Below are 23136 nucleotides of genomic sequence, written 5' to 3' on the forward strand. Positions count from 1 at the left end.
AGCCTGCTAGTAGAAACAGTGCATAAAGGAAGGATGGTATTAAGGTCACACATATAAGCAAAACTCTGCAGAGTTTTGCTTCTGTAATAAGAAATTATATTCTCTGTAAAATACCTCTAAAAAACCCCCATGGCATCTTAGAGCAGAACACAAAAAATAAGTGGCAGGTTCTAAAGTTTTTAAAACAGTATGTTTCAGATACACCATATAACAAATTTCAAAGAGAGTTCAAAAATGTTATTTAATAAACTTACAATTAATATATCTAAAAAAATAATGTATAGGAATTCAGGAACATGTCTGAAAGTGAAAGACTCCTGTACAAAGAAGTCAGTAGTCTAGGAGCTGGCACACTGATGCTGAGAGCCTGTAAACCAGAAAGCCTCAGGGTCAAGATGCAGAGATCATTTCTTTCCTACTAATGTATGGTAATATCTTTATGTAGTTCAGTATGTTTATTATTAACCCTTAATAATGCTACTAAACTGCAGACAAATTTTATTTATCCACTTTACAAGTAATGTAACAGAGACCATCAAATCACTGTAGGCAAAATTGTAAATAGAATCCACCATTTTAATATACCAGAGACGTAACTCGTCCACTCTATCAAACTCCTTTTTGATAGAAAAATACATTATTCCATGCTCTGTAGTCATTACTTGAGGAATCCTACGTTGCAATTCCTAAAAAAACCTAAAGTTTAATTACTCATCTATCTTACACACAATAATTACACAAACCACTGGCAAAGTGTGTATTATGATGCCTCCTAAACGCTCATCTACACAGAAGTTGACTCCCATTTATCTACTATCCCTCTAACTCATGAGGAAAACCTCTAAAAGTAATTGGTTCAAATCCCACTGTTATGACTTAACCCATAATGGTATGTTTATAACAATGAAAAGGCATAAAAGAAGGAAACTAATTATTCTGACTATTCCTATCTTTCTACCACTTAAGTGCAGTTCTTGAATGATCTCTGAAATAAATTATCCAAGTTTTTAAATTACTGACAGATTAATGACAAGCTCACATAATTTGGCCTGTAGTTCCACCTCTATATGAAGCAAATAATGCTATTTGTAGAGGGAATTCCTTCTAAAACAAATTGTTATTTTTAAAAGTGAAGTTTACAGCAGTCTACAAAAGGTTGGGGAAAAAAAATGGGTTTTTTTTAATACTTCCCATTGAATTTCACACATGGAGCACAACACAAAAGAGTTCAACTAAAGAGGTACCATATATGGTCTTGGATGCAACCTCTACAGCTTTTCATCTGACTAACTTTTAAATGCAAGAATATTTAAATAAAAACAAGTCTTCATAACATGAGAGGCCTGAGACTACTTTTAAGTCCTGCAAAACAGAATTAATTCGAACAAACCTAACCAACAACTTCTAATGGGGTTTAGGTGACAAGTTTCAGAAAAAATGCTTTTATTTGTCCAAGAATATTTAACTAGCTTTTTGTTGTTTGAACCACAGGCAAAAAACATGCGGAAGAAGATTAAAGCCTCCCTGGTATACTTGGAAAAATAAATGTCTAATTTTTTCTCCCATGGACAACTTGGGACAGGGCACTGTGCTGGACAGCTCCCGATAGTCCAGGCCAGAAATTGGATCCCTTTTTATGACAGAAACGCAGTAGAAATATTTTTTACGCTAATTGGGAAATTCAGGTTTCTGTTGATTTATTTTCCCATCACTTATACAAAGGTATAATATCTCTTCTCATGTTTTGATTTCTACAATTCAAAGCATATGAATACTGCATTCTTTTCAGAACCTCCCAGAGCATACACAGCACTGGCAGTCTTAATTCTTCATTAATCTCTGTTTTTTTTCAGTCAACTGTGGTGTTGATTATATATTAAAAATGATTTACAGATCAAATCATATTGATACATTTTTATCACTTTCCTTATTGTCCAGAGTTAGGCAGCTCCTCGTCTCAAAAGCTTCTCCACCCTTTGTAGAGATTTTTCTTGACCATGCCTAAACTGTTTGTACCATTCAATAGCTAGAAAAACAGCAGTTTTCTGTTATGAATCCAAACAAGTTAACAAAATACTTGCTAGCCAATCAAAGAATAGGTTAATGCTACCAAGTATCTCTCATAGTCCTACCCACGGAGTCCTCCTTCTCCTGTCTTTCTGGATTTTTTTTTTAACTTCAAACCCTTTTTTTCCTGTTCACTTCCTCTGCTATTTAGTCCTTCTGAGGCCTGGGTGAGGGGAATAATATCCAAAATGAAGGGGTAAATATTAAACTATTAAATACTCAGTTCTAAAAATGAATTTAGGAAAACAGCACCTGGCAATTTCAACTACCTGCAATCAAAAAGATATTTTGTCAGACATGGAACTAATTATAAACTGATATGAATTCTAGTTTGTGCTCTCAATAGGACAGGATGTGCTAGCTCTATTTAAATATGATTAGGCCTGTTGCTCTTAATCTCAATACGCAATCCTTTTCTCTAAGGATTCCTCTATTATGCAAACGAACAGCAAAGCAATTAAACACTTCAAAAAGGAAGACTGAAAGTTTGTAATGGAAGAATTATCATCTTCACCTCCTGAAATATATAAACCAAACCACGTTAGGGAATACTCTTCTGCATTGCATAATGCCACTCTGTTGTTCAGATGAAAACTGCCCACGCCATTCACAGAAACATTTGAGGTCACTTAAACATCTGGACCTATCTTGCCACAAAAGTCTACCTACCCTCTGGTTTCTGAAAGGTTGCAAGCAGGAGAACTGAGGGTGCTTCCTGAAAAATTGTCCATAAATGGGGGCTTCTTTTCTTATTTTTGTTAAGTAAGTTAATATGACTCAATTGTTAAAGCTCTTACATGAGAGTTTTATAATCCTGTAGGTCCTGCTGGACAACAAATGAATTATGAGATAACACTACTATGGTATTGTCTGCATTTCACTTTCATGTTTTTCTCCTTTATAAAGAATAATGTAATTTAATTATAAATCTGTCAAATCCAAACTTCAAATTTCGACTAGCTTCTGTTCATTTGTGAGTACCTCTCCAAAAAAAAACTTCTGATGATTCTTTCTGTGTCTCTAAATAGCAGTGATTAATTCTGACACCTTCTAAAAATGCTGCACTAGGAGATTTCATTACAAACTCCCCATATACACAGATAAAACTAATTCATTCTGGTGGAGAAACAACTCAACACAAAATGCACGGAAGGTTACTGTTTTCTATACCAGTTAAATTCAGACCTATTAGAATCAATGTAAGAAAACTAGACAGTCTAGAAAAGTTAGGACTGCTCAGTGAACTGAGTTCAAAAAATTACCTTTTTTCAACAGGCTTTCTAAAATTCAGTCAAAGCAAACTTCACTGTTACATCATGCTCTGTATACATACAAACTTTTAACTACACTAAGTCCTATATAGCCAGTTGTCTAACCTATCACTAAAAGTATCTTCATTCCAAAAATCAAAACACACTACAAGAAGAAATTTCAGCAACAAAACTGTGAAACAACAAAACCATGTTGTGCCATCCCTCTCAGGATAGCATACATCAGTGAGAATCTTGCTACACAACACAAAGCCTTATGATGAAGTATTCATAATGCTGAAACCTGCTCTTCCCACATTTACTGATTTAATAAGTGATGGCTTATTTTCAAAAATCAATCCATTATTCCTCTGAAGTGATGAGTGCTTTCATCCTTAAGTAGTTTCTAACTTTAGTCTCAACATCTGGAATTTCCTTTAAGATCACATGCATCAGTTACTGAAAGCAACACTTTGAAGAGTGCCCTCAATATACCATCCAAGACAAAGACATTAGCTGGTAATGTTCGTGTCTTCAGGGATCCCTCTTCAGATGAGATACCAGTTCTATGGGCTACTGTATCTCAGATAAAAGCTCATGCCTTTCAAGGAAAATAGAAGAGTTCTCTATGTTTCACCTTGCATTAAAGCCATAAGAAGCAGAAAGCAGTGACATCTTTCATCCTCAAAATGCCAATACATGAAAGTCAAATTAAACAGTTATTTTACTTTATTTTTGTCCTAAGCCTCAACTATCCTAATCTGAAGTGTTCTAGGAACAGATCGTGGGCTTCTTTCTTGGCAGGAAAAGGAGGAACTTCTTCTTGGAAGAGAAAGAAGCTGACTTCTTTTTATGCAAAGGCTAAAAAGAAAACATACGGATGTGGCATGTATTAAAGTTCAGACTCATCACCTACAGGACTACTTGCCTACTTCAGGCAACACCTCTGTGATTGGTAGGACACCTGCACATCCTGCTAACTGAGAAGGAAGGGAAAAGAGCTGGAGAATTGTGACTGGTTTCCTACAAGGCAAGGTAAAGCAGCAGAGAGAGAGTATTCCTCTGAAAGGAACTTCATAGAACAACATGCATGTCACAGTGTTATGTGTATGTAGAGCTACTAACTATCCAGTACCACTCCTTAGTTTATCCCTTGTAAACTGGGAATTTATTTTCCCCTTAGCTTCTGCCGTTTTCAAGTTTATAGATTTACAGGAACAGACTTGAAAAAAAAAAAAAAAAGCATCAAAATTATTCAAATTAAAATAATTATTGGTTTTCACTCTAAGTGCTTAAGCAGTAGTGCAGCACACAATATTATTCATTCTAACTGCTACTTCATCTATTAATTATAATTTCTATAATGTATAAAGGGAGCTGTAAGTACCCCAATATTCTGTTACATTGGTACAATGAAGAAAAAAATCTAGAGCTAAACAAAACGCAACCCAGACCTCGGGCAGTGCTAGGCTATATTGTCAGTTACCAGCTGAGTCTGCTAGCTATGCTCACCTAAGGTGTATCACTGGAACTTCTGAAGAGGGACAATTTATGTAAACATGGATGGCAGAACTAAACCCTTTGGGATAACCTTTTTTTCCTTCTCTACCTTTGTTCAGCTACCTTGTTTGCTTCCACTCCCCCAATGTGTCATTTTCCATTCTCTCTACTAAATTTTGTAACTTCAATGACACTGATACCTCATCTTAAAATTATTTATCCTGCAGACTATGGGTTTATAATACAGCTGTAGATATCAACCAAGCCACCTGGATCTCACTGGGTATTTTCAGTGCTCACTCTGCAATTTATGATTTTTCCAAATGGAATGTGTGGATTCCTATCATTATTCTAAACAGACAGAACATCTGCTCAATGTGTTTTATACACTGAAAAGAAAAAAAGTAATTTAAAATTATATATGTAATATATATATAAAAATATTAGAAGATTTACAAAACATGTTACTGTTTGGTACAAACCAGGGATACAGAGGCATCTGTAGCTGGTTCCAACACTGCGACAAATGCCATGTGCACAAGGATTCAGAGCACAGAAGTCAATCAGCTGAGCACATGTAGGTCCTGTAAATCCAGGACTACAACTGCAGGAGAAGGCAAGTCTATCTGCATAACAGGTTCCATTGTTCTGGCAGGGAGATGACACACAAGGGTCTATTTTGTCTTCACAAGAGGTTCCTAAAAACCCTAAACGAAATAAATGGTTTTGATAAGTAAGCATTCTGCTGTGCATACAATTCTAATAACTAAAGCAAGTTAAAAGTAAGCCATTGATATACGTATATTCCTACTTTTTAAATTCTATGAAAATTACAAAAATACATATTTCCTATATATATAAAACTCTAATTCTACCAATTAACATTATATGATAAAATATGTTTCAGGTGGAGTCATACTATCATATGATTAAGGCAGTGAATTGTAAAAATGTTTGTTGAAACTGACAGTGCTTATCCACCTTCCAAAGTGCATCTGGCTTCATACAGATCAGAAACAGACTAGCCTGGAAAAAAAAAGAAAAGCCAAAACTGACCTTTTTTGGGTTATTATTAATGTGTCTGTTAAGAATAACAACCTCTAAAGCAGCATGAGTTTACTTGAGTTTCAATAATTTAGAGGAATATCTTTTACAAGAACATATTTCTCATTAGCAGGAGACACAATGCTTTATTGAAGCAATACCATGTTAAAAATTAGACATAAAGAAAACTATATTTCTGCAAGGGAATTTTAAAATCAGATGTAGAAAAGAACAACATTTGAACAAATTGCAGTATACTAACTATAGTTTATAGGCATACGTCATATATGTACTAACATGATGCATGGTTATTGCACCCAAAAGCAAGTCAGAAAGGTATATCCCAATTCTAGCACCCTTCTAAAAGTATATGCAAATTCTAGCACCCTTCCAAATAAAAGAGAAAACTGTCCTTTCCATTCAGTTCTAATATTTTTTTATCCATCACTTTTCAGACTTAAAGTTTCCTGGAATATCTTAAATTGTAGAACAGCTTTTACATTACAATACACTAATCATTGGGAATAAGAAATTAGGAGCCTCCACTCAAGACCCAGAAAGCCAGTTTTACCAATCTAACAGAAAATGTAAACCACTGCAGTTGTGCCAGTCTAAAAGACAAGAACAGACCACATTGCCACTGCTAACCAGGAGAATGTAGCAACATTTCAGACACTAAAGAAAATAAGTAAAGGCATGAAAAGCTATTCTAGGATTTGAAAAATATTTAATCAGAAAGAGAGAAAAACAAATTAAAAATAAAAAATGTGCATGATGGTGAAAGAAAGAATCAAGATGGAGAAGGCATCTCTGTTATACAGCAGCTTGCCAACACTCAAAAACATGAAAAAAATGACAGGTGACACTTTGGATTAACACTTAATATTGAAATCTTATCCATGATGGAATGAAGCAGATTTTTGGCCTTACTTCTATCATTTTTGTATTTACAAAGCCTCACTGTTGGATTAAAGGCAGTTGATGCATTAGAACTGAACCAAAAGTAAGACCAAATACCACATTCAATGTATACTTTACAGCATCTCGTTATATTTCACTGACTCAGTAAATATTTTTGTTCTAAACTATGTGATTCCACATTTCAGGCAAGGTACAATTCATCAGGAAATAGTTTTGAGTTAACTTTGACAGATGTGTAACTTTCAGGGCATTTTGTTTTTCTTTTCTAATTATTCATGATTCACATTCAGATGAGATAAACTGTAACTGTTTACTGTATTTCCAGAACTGTAACCATGGGTAGCAAGTCACGAGTTGGCATGTCTGAAAACAAGCGCATAAGAAATAGATTAACGTACATTTTAAAGCATTAGAAAAAAAATCACAAACATTTACTAATAGGTTTAAAGTCTATAGTTTGTTCTTGATTAGATTTGTTGAAAACCTGGGACAGAAAGATCTAGTGAAATGAGCATAGTCTGTCAACCTGACTGAGCTCCAAGACTTGAAGAGCAAGTGAGAGCTCAGATAATCAGCCTAAAGACATTAAAGTTTCCAGTATACACCAAAAAAAAGGGAAAACAGCAATTAGTTTAAAATATACTGAGGACTTTCTCAAGGAGACACACTCCATGTATTATAGATCCACAAAACCTCAGTGAAATGCATCAGAGAGGGAAATTGATATTGAACAATTGTGAGTAACCCTTGCAGAGTGTACTACTGGGATCTACTCAGAGAATTAACAAATATTAGTTTATTGTAACTAAGAAAAAATGGAAAGGCCACAACTGCCCTGTGAATTCCAGACAAAACAAGAATATTCTTGGGCACTGTTGGCAGCACGATTTTAGGAGCATCCTCAAAATATTAGGTCCTGGAAAAATGACTTAAAAAGCCGTGTTTCCCTCATACATTCATAAATATGTTCATGAATCTTATGCCAGAGCTATGGAAAGAAAACTGAAGAAAAATTATTCCCATTTAAGAAAAAAAAAAAAAAAAAAAGTAATAAGAAAAAGAAAGGACCTACATATTGAACATTTAACAGTTTAGTCATTAAAACTCAGCAAGAGACCAGGAAAGAAAAGCAGGTCTGGCAGGGCACAGGCAAAGAACAGGCAAGAGCCTTCTGCCCTGTCCATTTTGCTACCTATGGCTCAGATTGCTTGACGAGCTTTACCAGGACCCACCTGCACACCAATGCTGAAGAAGGAGAGCTTGAAAACAGATACTGTATTAGAGGTCCCTCCTGTAGATAACTGCATAACCATCGGAAACGAAAAAGAATGGAAATCCTAAAATCAATAATCTAATTCTAGCAATGGTTTGCTGACAAATTAAAAAAGCCTGTATTGTTATCATCAAATCCTGGACAGATTTTAAAGAATCTGCGAGGACTTTTAACAATTAGGAGGAGATCAGCCACTGAGTCTGGTGAAATCTCTGCTCTAACTCTGAAACCGGATTAAAAAGGATGAAAGAGATCTGAGGTCACACAATGACACTAATGCTGCTTCACTACAACCCTTGCAATAATCTTCCCTACAAAGAGAAGCCTACTGGCAGATGGCTAATGTTTCAAGTGACAAAGCACTTCAAGAACATATGCAGGTTTAAAATACACTAAAACATGTTGCCCTTGTGCTATCTTTGACTGTGCTGTGAAATGTTGTTTAGTTGATTCTGGAAGATTAAATCTTATGTATGAGTTAAATACCCCAAAATACTCAAAGCAGCAGTAGTTACACATCTGAAGATCTTTTATTTTGACATTTCTGAATGTACTTTTAAGTCCATATCAATAAAATTGTTAAAAACAAATAATGAAAATAATAAATTTAAAAATCAAATTCTGAGGTTTATTGACTGAAAACAAAAACAAATGCTGGAGAAAAACAAATAAAAGTGAAGATTATTTTTCTGGGGATAAACTGTTCTTCAGTCAGCTAACATGAACCCAACCCTGCATCTAGGTCATTATTGGTGTAACAGGGACATGAGAGAAATCTAAAGACTGTTGGTGATTTCAAAGATCTGAATGCAAAATTTACCAAAGGAATAACCCAGAAGGTAAAGGGGAAAGGTAATATTAGAAAATATGTATACTGCTAAAAAACATAATGCAATATTTGTGTTTACATGGATCAGACCATTTGGAGTTCTCAGGAAGAATAGAAGTATTAAGTCAGGTGATATTCTGTAAATATCCCTACAGACCTCTAGGGCAGTGATAGAAACTAGATCAGGAAATGTTTTCAGAGATAGAAAAGCTCTGGATAAGAAACAGATTTCTTATAATGGTGGGATTTTAATTACTTGGCTATTGAAAACAAAAGAGCCATGTACAAATCAAGGAAGTTAAACATTTTTTGAAGATACTGTAAAACTGCTTTTTATACAGTCTGCAGAACAACCAACTTGACTGAATGTTATGTTAGACGTATTTCCAAGAATTACACAAATATGAAAAATTAAGTCTGTGAATTGCTAGGACTCAGGATTACAAAACCTTAGGATTTGAAATACAGGGATAAATACTAAAAGAAATCCAGACAATTTATTATATTCCCTATAGAAAATTGTTTTGTGAGGAAATACAAGATGTCTGATGGTATTTCACCAGAATTTTGTACAGGGAAAAAAGGTACTCTTCATAAGGAAACAAGAAATCATTACAATGTAGTTGTAAGATTTTGATTGAAATTCACCCTAGCTAAGTCTTTACGGATAAAGATGAACAGAGGGATGAACAGAAGCTAAACCCACTAAAACATTAAGGAGAAGTCTATTAAAAATAAGAGCAATTTGGGAAGATGCCAGGTAAAAACATTAGATTAGCAGAAAGTACCAGAAACTAAACAGCCATAAAAATTTTTAATTAACAACAAAACGTTCTTCAGGTAAATTAAACTCTCTGATGGCAATATGAAGAATTCTGTATTCTCTAATCACCAGTAACCTTGGGAAATCTTCCATATGCAACAGCTGTGTGACCTAGTTTCCTGGAATCAAGATAACAAATGGGTTTATTGTACATAAAGAAGTTAGAATTACTTCTGCAAGATATAATATAGAAAAAGGCTTTTACATGAACAATGAAGCCCAGAAAAAAGTGAAGACCTTGAAACTTCAACTATTCTTAATCTAGGCAAATAACTTCTGTTCTCCCAGTCAATTAAAATTCATGGTGACAATGTGCATTTTCTAGCTGCTATTGCAAATCAACACATATGAATCACAACTTAGCATCTCCTATAGCTGTCAAACTCTTTATTTTTTTAAACCACAGAAACCACAATAAGAATATTCATAAATTTGCTGCTTTCCAGTATTTCCAGAAATACCTGCAGGTATTTCAGGGCACTTCTGCTCAGTGTGTTGCCTAGCTGTAGTCACCTGCAGCTAGACAAATCAAATTTTCAATAGTAAAATAAAATAAATCCTGAAATGTGAATTTCAGTAATCTATAGTAATCTATGTGTTAAACTCCTAATTATAAGACTGTTTTCTATCTCCTTCTGCAGGATGTCTATGACATCTGTTATTGCTGATCACTAATTTCAAAAATATAGTAATCTGAATTAAAAGATTTCCACCATTTCTGTCAGAGCAGGTGACCTCTACACAGAGAAAGCATCAAAACCCCAAGAATCCAAGCCAGTTTCATGTGGTTGGCCAGCTGAATGCTTGCTGTTTTTATCAAAGATTAGTGTTTTCCTGTAACACTGAATGCAACTCATCTGTACACATCACCAGGACATTAAAACTGCATGTAACAACTTCAAAAACATCTTGCAGCAGAAGTACATTTCTTTGTTAGAATAACTGATCTGAGCTTTGCTAATTATTATCTGGCTTTGTTCAAAACCATATTCTGCCAATAATTTATTTTAATACTGTTTTATGAGTAAAATTAACAAAGTCTCTCCAAATGTTTAAAATATGTAAAATATATATACACACAAGTACCAAGTCTTTCATTCTATCAACTTCACAAAATTTGCATGTGTAAGGAACAGATTAGTGAGACTTGCATTTCCTCACCACACAATCAGGCAATTTCCATACTCTTTATTTTTTTAAAACATTTAACAAAGACTTCACTGAATTTAATAACAACATATATGAGGATAACTAGTTTCTCCATCGCTGAAACATTTATGGTAATTCTATTTGCTTATTCCAAGTTGCTTTTTTAATGTTTCATTGATTCCACTTCAGGGTGCCCTCTGAGCTCAAGCCATGATAGGTAACTTCTCAGTGACTTAAAGAAAATGAAGTAATCCAATTTATAAATTGATAAGCAGTACCGCAATCAACTCAAATAGAATGAATTAGTATTACTGTCACTACAGTAGTTCATTATACATTACAATAAGTAGAAAAAAAACCAGAGGGGATTATGGATATTTATGGAATCATTCTGAATATACATTTCAAATATCCATGTTCAGGTTGACAGATGTTTACTATGTGTGGATTTTTAGAATGTCTAGAAATTTCTTCGCGTGATCATTTGAAGGTAATATTTGCTAAATATATGTTTATTATCATGAAACTTTAAAGAAGATGATCAAAGATCCCTTCCCCATTGTAAATACAACATGCCAAACATCCTTTTCACAATAACAGAGTCAACATTTGGAACGAATTCTTCAGCCCTTAGTATTGGTTAAGCTTCTTCACTATAAATTTGAGTATAAAATCCAATTTTCTCTTTAGTACAGGTGGCAAAAACTTCAGATAGCAGTTTATTTTCTGATGTATTTTTGACATTAAATTCTAAAATGCATCATACAGAAAATGGAATCTGCAAGCATAAAGACATTTTCTTTACTAAAGGACTCTTAGGACAGTAGAATTGTCTAAAGAATATTCATGAAATGTTCATATCTGATCTAGGCTGCTTTTTCAGTGCCTCAGATCTCACCTTCTGTAAGTTATCACATGCTTCTTTCATGAACCACAGATATCATCATAAAAGAAATGCACAGTCTTGAGATCATTCCTCATTGTTTCCATCTCATTCCTTTTTCTGCCATCGTTTTCTTTTCCCTTTGTGATACTTTCTATCTCCTCTTGTCCTCTGCTGCCTGACCACATTATACCTCCAGTCTTAGTTTTTACACATATATAAGCTCCTTGGCTACCTTTCCCCCACTGTGCTGAATTAGCACTTCAGAAAGGCCTCTTCTCAACAAGCAATTACTATTAAGCACAGCAGGAGAAGAGCAGCAAAGCAAGAGACCTCACTTAAATTAGAAACCTATCATGGGGGTTTGGTAGGGTTTTGTTTTTTTTTCTAATGGAAAATTTGAGGACATGCTAAAAATAGCAAATCTGCAAGTTATTGCATCTGCAATTTTCCCTTAACTATCCTTTGTTGTATTTACAAAAATAACTAAACCTCTTCAAAATCCAAACAAAAGCTCTCAAAATATGCCTCTGAAAGGATAATACCTCAAAAGAAGAAAGAAGAATCATGGGAAAGGCAGTCATTAGCAAATTTAGACAGTATCTTTTGTTAAACCATCCCTTTCTTTCCCTCCACAAAATACCTGAATTCCTGAGTTTCTTGGCATTAGGAGGTCTTCCAGAACAAGATGGAAAAGCAACACCTTATTACATAATACATCCATTAGGCTACTCCAGAGCAATAGCACTGGCCCTTGCAGACAGACTGTGTCACTTCTGCACAAACACTATCCCCTCTTTGCAGTGAGGACATGAGTAGGAAGCACAGCTCTGTAATTTAATGGGAAGTGTTCGCTCTCTGAAACAATGGTAATTATTAGAGAGTCAAGAAGAACCTCCATGGCTGCTATTGAGTTATCACAGGCTCACTCTGGCAGAGTGACCATGCACACAAGATGGCATTTGTTCTTGCAAACCTAAGAATGATTTTCTTAGGGCACCAACAATCAGACATGGTGTATACAAGACTTTTCTTCTAAGGGAAATAATGCTGGGCAGTCCAGAAAGGGATTCCTGAAACTTCCTATCCCCTCCAAACACTTTTCCTACATTGGAAATAATACAGGTCAAGGTATGAAAACTGATCTTAACAAGACTTGTAAATGTATTTTAGTAAAAATTTATTCTTGTTGCCCAAGTGCTTTTTGAAAACATTTATACCACGTGAGCGTGTTAGACAAATAAGCAGAGTAACAGCTCTTCCCCCAACTCTATCCTTGCTCTATAACACTGCTGTTCTTGGAAACACAGAAATTATACTGGGAGACTAGAACTGGTAACTTTGCACAAAAAGTTTCAGACAAGTGACACAAAAAGCATGTTTGCCTATCAACAAAGTCTGTGAGCAGAGAGGTACTTCTTGAAGTTGCTAAGTAATTGTAATTTCTTTCCTTTCCTCTTGAAGGGTCAAAAAGCACACTGTATCTTTAAGGAAAATCCAGAAACCATATAAAACCTCAAGACTACAAGCAGAAAAGGAACACAGATTTGTAACACATAATAAGAAGCGCCAAGAAACAAAAATACCAGAATACTGAGAAAATGGCACCAATGTGCCCAGAAGAAAAAAAAGAACAAAGCATACAGCCTAAATACTAAGATAGTACAATGACAGTGTCAAATAAGCCTACTTAAAGCAGAGCACACAACAGAAACAACTGGAAACTTACCAAACACAAATATGGATCAGTGGCAAAGGAAGGAGCAGATCAATACTCAAGAAGCAAAGCAGACAACAAGACTGTAGGACCGAGTGGCATAACACAGAGATAGCAAAACACGAGCAAAACTGAGAAAAGGGAGGCACAAGTAACTTGGTTCTCCTGCAGCAGAAAAGCTGCTATCAGCAAGAATGCTGATCAAGCAGTGGCACATCAGATAACATCTCCATCACTCTCTTTGGGGAGAGAGCTCTGGAGGGAGATGAAGAGAAGGTTTTCCTCTCCTGTGCTCTAGGTCTCCCACACAGCACGGGGCCCTTGGCGCAGCCAGCACTGCTCCTGGCAGCCGTGCCAGGGCCTGTGGGCCAGGCAGAGCTGGCACCTGCCCCACTCCCCTTCAGAGGCTAATTGCCGCTGGCATGAGCTCCCTGAGCAGGAGAGCAGCCACAACCCTGCACAGCAGCCAAGGCATAAATGCCTTTTAGCGAGGCACTGAAGAGCTATGCTACATGTACCGTACCCCAGCCACAGCGCCCCAGCACACCCACAGAAGGGGATGAGTGATGTGGCTGTCTAGGGACCTCAACCCACCAGTAGCCCTGTCCCATGGCCAGCGTCTCAAGTGTCGGTAGGAGAGAAGTGGAGAGATGGTGAGCATGTTCATTAACAGGTCGTTAGGAGGAAGCAATTATGCCACATACAGAAACAAATATGGCAGTTCTAAACCAACCAAAAATCCCAGTAGCTGTTTTTCCAAGCATTTATTATATTGGAAAGATGATTTCCCACAACACATCTTTAAAGATCCTTGAACAGACTCTAAGAAGAATGCATGTAAATTTCTGATCAATCAGTCTAAAGACATTACAAATAATCTTCATGATTAAGCAAGTATATATTACCATAGCAGTTATCAAAGACTTGTACCCTTAGAGCAAGCATAAAGTGCTGGCAGAATAAAAACAACATCCACAGATCAAATAAGAACAGAAATGGAATTTAGTTCAAGGTTCTAATCTTAATTATAAATAACCAATAGAAGTCTTCACAATTCAGAGCTTTCACTCCTGATAATTTTTTTATGAGTGATTTACATGTCTGCATTCCAGTCAGCAAAGTATTACGAAAGCACTTTAGCGTTGTGGTGTCCTCATTTCACATAGTTACATTTACAGTGTTCACCAATGAGAATCACTGAAAAGCTTTTATGTAGAGAAAGGAGTAAGTCGAAATAGAAAGGAGAATGAATTAAAACTTTGTGGAATTAAAACCATTCCTTTAGTTTTGAATTATTGCTCTTACACACATTTTAGACAACAGAGCCATATGCAGAAATATGCAAATACTATAAAGGAGGCAGCTTTTTCTCACATATTTACTGGACAACATAAAAATCACACCCTAAGCCTCCTCAGATTCACCTTTCACACAGTGCTGGAGCCTGATTTCTACTGTAGAGTTGCCAGACAATGAGAGAACATTTCTGTGCCACATACACACTGAAACACTAAGTTCCTACCATATTTTATATACTATTGCTGGTTATACATTATATAATGTTGCTGATTATCTCATCTGGATTTTTTTTTCTGCTTACAATTATGGCCTAAGGCACAATTAAAAAAATTTAAATATACATATATATAAAAATATAACTGAAAATTTAGACAAAGTACACTCGACAAAACACCAGTTTACATGAGGTACTGGATAGGTCTTTGCTGTTTACCTTCTGGGCACTGACAGCTGAATCCATTGATGTTGGATGAGCAGGTACCTCCGTTTTGGCATGGCTGCTGGATGCAATGATCAATTTCTGACTGGCACAGCTCTCCAGTGTAACCTACAAAACAGCACACATAGCGAAAATGGGGTTTTATCACTAAAACTATTACTAGGTCATTCAAACAGTACTATTAGTTTTCCTGAAAAAAATTAGCCAAAGAAAGAAACAGAATCCAGGACAGTCTTCTAATATCATATAAAATGAGATTTTTAATTAGAAATTACACTTCTTACTGAAGAAACAGAAATAATTAGTGGAAATCTAGAGATTATATCAATTTTACCAGCAGCGATATTCTGGCAGCACTAGTATAATGGAGTTTGGTGCTGGACCCTCATCAGCACCCATATAACCAAAAAAGTAATTTTTGAATGGTTTTCAAACATCTTGAATCTCAAGTCAATAATCTTTAGCAAGACTTTAAACAAGACATTATGAATTATTTGTGCATATGCTGAATGACTGTCATTTGTTCCTACTTCTGGGCTTCAAAAAGAGTGTTTATTTTAAGTGGGAGCTGTGAAGAACTGCTCAGCACAGTTGCAAACTCCTCCAAATAAGCTCCTATAAGTTCACAAGCTACAGATTGTGTGTACTGTACTATTTGACCATAAGTTTGCTTTGTTCCATATGTCTGATGTCTATAACACATCTCCAAAAAATGAACAAACGTACAAAATACAATCTAAATGATTAAATACTACAGACTTAAACTCATTAACAAATACCACACATTCCCCTTTCTAATTTGTATTTACCTCCAAGAAGTGATCTTAGATGCATGGCCGCAGGAGAAACTACACACTAGACACAGAAGCATTTTTTTTAATAGGAACCCTACATAAAATTGTAAATATCTTCTATAACAAGCATGTTTATCGCAACAGCTAGTGGTAAAGACCAATAAACTATGACTAAGTGACACTGTTAATACACTGCTATGAACAGCTAGCTAAGACAAAGACTCCAAGGTGAGATAGAAAACATGTCTGGACTAGAATGTGCTTATGCAGGGAAGAAAAAGGGGAAAAAAAATATCTTATTTTGATTAAATAATTATTCTTAATGCAATCAAAATTAACATTTATAAGTCTTTTGGGCAGGCTAATACCTATACAAGTTCAAATATACTGATGTCACCATAAAATACCTCTCAACATAGATTGTTGTATTTAGAGTTGCTAGAGCACTGCTATAGAAAAAGATCTGTAAGGCTTTCCTCTCTGTGTACTTTACTGCTTTTATATGCTATAGAGATCTAAATTATGATCCTATCTTCTGCAATCCAAAACCTGGGAAAAAAACCCTCTCTTTTATGCTGTTTCTGGATTAATGCTCACAAATCACCTAAACTGGAGAAAAATAATGAGGTTGAAAACCAGAACTATGTTCTCATGAGGTAGCTCCTCTGGACCAGATTAAGGCACTTGAGAGACATCAGCCTCACTCCAGATAACTAGTGATTTTCTATAACTCTAACTGGTCTCAAATTAACATAAAATCTACAAAACCAGCACTGAAGTATTACAAGAAGACTACATCAACTGATTTCTTTCATCTATAGGCTTAATGTTTTTTCATGTTCTCACATTCAGCTGATTATTTTTATGAATCGTAACACAGTATTGAATATGCTTAACTCATTTAAGCATTTTTCCATCTTCAAACTGTTATCAAGTTTGTGAAAGTGCAAATTTGGGGGGAAAAATTATGGGTAGAAATGCAAGCCACTGAAGTTACCAATGATTAAGCCATTTGAATAATATTAGACATTTCATATTAAGAAAAACTATTTTAAAAAACTTAAAAGCTAAACCTAAACATAATGTGTGGAGGTTATGGAGCACAACATCGCAAGTTCCAGAATGTAGTAAATTAACTATATAAGGTATACTGAGGATTTCCAAGAGGGACTTGATCACGCTATCATTCAGAAGGGAAGCCTTCACATATGGAAACCAAATAATTTCATTCCATCTATTGTAAGCTTTGTTTTATACTATGAGAAGTAGGCAGGGTTTTGCAGAATGAAATATTTAGAATTTTGACGTTATTTTTTCCCCCTAGTAGAAGCTAACAATTGTTCTAGAGATAAGGAGAAGAAACAATTATGAAAATAACAAAGCATAAATTATATTTTATAGAAATGGTTTTTAAACTGATAAAATCCAAAGTTATAAGACAGTAAATAGATGAATAGAAATATATTTCCAAAATATGTAAGAGAAACACATTTTCTTCAAGAAATTGTCATGATTCCTGTCATCTCGTGGTATCAATTTTTTTACAGTTGTGCTAACACTTTATGAAGCAAGCAATTGAAATGCCTGTCCCTAATAGCAACTAAGTTTTTAACTCATAAGGAGCTTTTAAAAGTATGGAGAGGCCAAATTTTTACAAAATGCATAAGCACTTGGTGCAGATATCTAGGATCATAATAACCAAAAAAACTCTAAAATTTTATATCATTACACAAATAAAATAACATCTGCTTTATCAAGGCACTATAATTTGTAATTTACCAATAGAAGCAGGAACAATCACAGACTTGATCCAAGAGTAAAAACAGCAATACCGCCTTTGGAGTCTTTTACATAAGTGGGAAGTATATTTATGTTACTCTGCAAAATTTAGCTGTACAACTTGTAATTATTAAGTTTTCCTAGTGGAAACACTCTTAGGTTTTACAATAAGCATATCAGAATTAACATAAATATTCCCCCTAAAGCTTTTTTCACACAACTAAACCCAAGAATTTTGAAGTATTTGAAAAATATTTTATGTTAAAATTATATTCCAATAATTGTGATTTAATGGAATTCAGACAGGTTTTTTTAGAATCATTCTTGTACATCTTCTGAGATAGGGAATTTTAAAAAAGAAATTTAGCCTAATAATACTTGATGTAGAACAATTTCCAAGACAGCTATCTCAATAAAAGCAAACAACACAAACAGAACAAACACACATTTTTTTCTTTGCTAATTGGAAACTAATTCTCAAAATCCAAAAGAATTCTCAATCAACCATATTCAACATGACAGTAATGGTAAGGATTGTTCAAACATTTGAAGTTTGTTCCACTCTGATCTGTCTTATATTTAAATCATTATTCAATTGTATTTACATATCTTGTTAAAGTGACAGTTGATCGTTTGGCAAATTTGTGAAATAAGAGTACACCTGCATAATAACTTCATATCTTACTTTCAGAGCAGTATAAATCCAAGTCATTATATAACAAAAATTAAAATACAAATATAAATCCCTTTCTTGCTGCACACTCACTATAGTGACTTTAAGCAAAGAGAGAAGAAGTCAAAGTCCTAGAGGCAGAGGAATTATAATTAAAAGGAAACATCTTGGCCTTTGGAGAGAATGAAGGAGCCTTTGGTGATCTGCTAAACTGCAAAATTCACAAAACAGTTCAGAGGGTAGCACATGGCAGCCACATTAAAGCCTCACTTGCATCCACCTGCTTCTGGCTCAGTCATTTTTCAGGCTGGTACTTACGCATAATCTAGTGCAGCTAGAAGTTTCTCTAGTCTGTGCTGACATGTCTTAAAGTAAAGAATAAGAATATTCCCATCTTTAAAGGGCTATTCAGAACACCCACTCCCTGACCCTGCTTTGGGGCAGAATAAGGGAAGTTTTGCTTCATGTACCTTTTATATATATTTAATGAACACAAATACCCACCCAGCATTAAAGTTAATCAATAACCATTTAGACACAAGCACTAGAAAACTGACCAAATCATTAATTTCTCTATCTGCTTTTTATTATATAGATCTTATATTCTGCAGATCTTAGAGCCTATTCTGGAAGCATCTTCCTTTTTTTTCCTCTTTTTTTTCTTGTTCAGATAAGTCCCCTTTCCCTCTAATATCAACTGACCAGTATTACAGAAATGAAAGTGTACATTAAAATGATGGTAGGAAGAAAAATAAATTACCCGATATTGATCATAATATTTGCAAACTTTTTATTTTTAAATTATTTTAAAAAATATATATTTAAGTAAAGTTCTAATAATTGAGTTTGGCTTTGAAATGTAAAGTTCAGATAGCAAAGTTTTCTATAACAGCCATTTATGTTTTTTCCATCAACATGTATCTTTAATTTACCCTCCAACATATGACCATTGTACTTAGTTTAATTTTAATTTCAATTAAGATGTCTATATTCATTTGATAAAATTTTCAAAGCAAATATTCTTAAAGTAACTTCAGAGAACTCAGACACTTGTTCATTAAAAAAACCCACAAATTGCTCTGTTTGGTTTATGAATTTTTAAAAAAAGTTTTCTAAATTTGTTAATTCTGAGGAATAATCCCACAACTGCATAGTGAGGAGAGAATTTTCTTCCCCTTGATTGGTGCAACTGAAGAAAAGAGTTTACTAGTTACAATGAAAGCATGTTTATTGATAGGTTAGTTATAATGCATACTTAAAATCTACACTGAAAAAAAAAAAAGGATTGAGAAAAAGCTGATGTAAACAAAATTTTGGTCATATCTTCTTAGAAGGTAAAGTTCTATTAGTTATGAATAATTCACTAATTAGGTTATGGTTCAGATGTGTTCTTTCAGTGTCATTTTTCACAAATGAAGAATCTTCCACAGCCTTCATGTTGTATTTTCCTTCTTTTGTAGTACCTGAAGCTGCACGGTTCACTGCTCTGCAAAAGATATGCACTGAATGTTAAAAACAAAAAGGCATTATGCAAAGCATAATACAAAACCTACCAGCCAGGCAGCTGCAGGTGAAATTATTCCTGTCGTGTTTCTGTGCTACATCGATGCAGGTTGCATTGTTCTGACAGGGCTGGCTCTGACAAGCATCAAATTCTTCACACTGGGAACCCTTATACTCATCCTCGCAGTGGCAGAAAAAAGTTGCCTAAAACCAAACACAATATGTACTTCACAATAAATTTTCAAAGATTATATTTCATTGAATACTCTACTGAACAAAGATGTTTTTGTTGTTTTCCTGTTCATAAGAGTAGCTGCCATAAATACATCAACTGCACAAAGTTACTCTTTGAAATACCAGTTCTTCAGCTAAAATTTTTAAGGATGTCAGGTAATTTCATCTAGACAAGGAGGCTGGGATCAGATCCATAATACCTAAATCACTATAAATTTTTTCTTCCATTCCAGAAATTACATTTATAGACTGGAATAACTGTCAGAATAAGAAATGTGCAGATTTACTGCAACAAAATCCTACTACAAAGATGCACCCTTTATGTGAAGGGCAGGGCTGGGGCCCGAGAGGCTGACTTTAGTGGTACTTCAGCAGTGATGCACCCCTTCAATTCAGTTAAAATATGTCTTCTTCTGAACATATTTGCTACTTTTTCCAAACCCTGCTGCTTAATAAAAGATCAAGAGCACTACACATGTTAAAGATTTAAAAACCCTGTAGCAGGCACGATACGGCACATTTTTGTTAGTAATAAAGTAAGTTTAATTAGATTTTTAAAAAATCTTTAGGTCACTAAGATTGCCAAGGACGTCTCAAAGAATGGAAGCAAGGAAAGCTCTCATTTAGATTAAATACCTTACTTTCTTTGTTCATTAAACACTAGATGGCAACATCACTCACTCTCATACGTTTCAAAGTCAGATCATTAGGGCTGGAACACAGCTGTCCCATGCACAGATATTGTAATGCAAAGATCAAAACGTGCATGGAACTAGAAACAAAGAGATGGGGTTAGTATTTTATCTTCTATTTTTACTCATGTTTGCTTCATATGAATAAACAGCTGTGACCTAAGTGGAAAAGAACATAATCATCTTCATACAAGTAAAAAACTTCACTCATTAAAACTCAGATTTCATTCTTCCTTACAAGTATTACTGTGGCAGAGTTTAAACAAGGATTAATACTATACATGTTCAAAACTCAAAATGATGGATATACTATTTATCAGGAGTGCCAGAAGTCCTCGATAAGAGTACAGTCTATACATGTTCTGGTATTTACCCAAGCCTCTTCACAAAACAGCTCTGAATATCTCACACATTAGCAATGACAGGTTTCCAAACAAGGCTGTAGTTCAACAGAAAGAAAACACAGGCAAGCAAAACACAGTCAAAATTACTATAATCCCATAGCACAGCAACTTGCTTTGAGGATAATTCATGAGCTACACAGGAAAGTAGCTATCAGAGTGAAACAGATAATAACTTTTATTTAAGAACTAAACAATTAACATAATACACAGTAAGTATTTCCACATTTCCATATAGCATTGGTGGAAAACACATCAGCACAGGGATCACTTTGGTCCCTAAAGACAACAGTGATCAGTGGTTCAAAATTAGTGTTGTCTTCAATATCTCATATCAATGGAGTTATGCAGTACAATTGTGCATATATTGCATCAGGACTCAGGTAAATAGTGCACATAAACATGTTGCCTGCATCATCCTTCACAGCTGTTCTCTTACTGATACTAAATTATGTTATTGACTTAAAGTGTTTATTATCATTCTTGGAATGGAGTGTTGAGTTTAGACAATACAAAATCAAGGTTGCTGCCTGTCTCATAGAGTAACTCACCTCTTCTGGATGAACAAAGTGAGATATTGCACTACGAAAAAAAAGGTATTTTTTCTTAAAATTGACATGAGTAGAGCATGTGGAAAGATACAGGCACTGTAGCTAGATTCTGTGTTATTTAAAGAGATCAGAGTCTTGATCTCATTTAAATGTTTCTGGTCTTTGTGTATGCACTGGAAATGAAAACAGGCTTACCTATATCTATCTGACGCTAAAGACATCCCTAAGCAAGAGATCCAAGAATTATAACATCCCATCAAAGTTATCATCTGTCAGAACAGAGAGGTATTATGTTTGTTAGGTAGGCTCAGGTTCACGGCTGGTTTATGCTAGATCTAACAGTAAGACATACTTGTCATGTCATTATCTGAACCATTCATTGGAGAAGAAGGGAATGTCTGTACTGACCACACAGACAAAAACACCAGGGCCTGCACTAAAATCTCATTTTGAAGCAATGGAAACTGATCATTATAAAGTAAGTATTAATATATTTAAACAATGCAACAATCAGACATTGCCTCAACATTATTAATGAAATAGAAAGTTAAGAAAAGCTCAGATAATATTAACATCTTTCTGCATGTTAGAGAGATCAATTTACCATAAATTGTAGTTAACAAAATGGGTTTTGAAAGCAGCAAAAGAAGAGCATTGTAACACTTCAGACTGAAATGTTTAATGACAGGTAACAGTTCTGAGATGCAGACAAGTTACTCTGTAGAGCAGATTAGGTGTCATCGTTTTTATTAGGCATGTCATCTTCACTTTTCCCAATGATACTATTAGGTTTTTTTTTCTCACTAGATGACAAGTACTAGCATATTTGAGGAAAACTAAGTCAAGAAGCTACAAACTGCCATAATGCTAGTGTTAAAGTCATTATCTAAGAACTCCAAAACAATCTACTATCAATAGACAGTTCATCTGTGTATATTACCTGACTGTAGGAGTGCAAATCTGTAATATATCATTTTGAATGGCAATAAATTATTTAAAATAATTTTATATTATCCAATATGTAAGTATGAGATTATAAATCTGGTTGGAATATAGTAGTTTCTTCTTGTTTTAAGTACGCAGAGTAATAATGTGCTTATCAGATTCTAAATTTCAGCCTAGAGATACCATAAAAGCTCACCTTTTTTCTTTTTGTAAAGAAGCTGTTAAAATGACCGGAAAAAAATAATGTCTATTCTTTCTCTTGCTGAGAAAGACTTTGAGTATTTATTACAACTCACAGTGAGTTGCTATAATATTGGAGCAAAACATTGCTCTATGATAATTACATGTTTTGTGTTTAGGAGTATATTGT

The 23136-nt window shown here is 34.7% G+C and overlaps 1 protein-coding gene across 2 annotated transcripts in view; it reads right to left on the reverse strand.

The window, feature by feature from the left end:
- Nucleotides 1-23136, reverse strand: part of DNER (delta/notch like EGF repeat containing) — a 134794-nt gene that overhangs the window by 25209 nt on the left and 86449 nt on the right. Inside the window, exons 6-8 of one of the 2 annotated variants that reach the window (XM_074912315.1) lie at nt 19994-20147; nt 15189-15302; nt 5300-5524 (exon numbers count right to left, since the gene is read on the reverse strand). In XM_074912315.1, coding sequence (XP_074768416.1) covers nt 5300-5524; nt 15189-15302; nt 19994-20147 — 493 coding nt within the window. The remainder of the gene's footprint in view (nt 1-5299; nt 5525-15188; nt 15303-19993; nt 20148-23136) is intronic. The other variant, XM_074912317.1, reaches the window with a different exon arrangement.

Source organism: Athene noctua, chromosome 8, assembly GCF_965140245.1.
Source record: "Athene noctua chromosome 8, bAthNoc1.hap1.1, whole genome shotgun sequence".
Classification (NCBI taxonomy): Eukaryota; Metazoa; Chordata; class Aves; order Strigiformes; family Strigidae; genus Athene; species Athene noctua.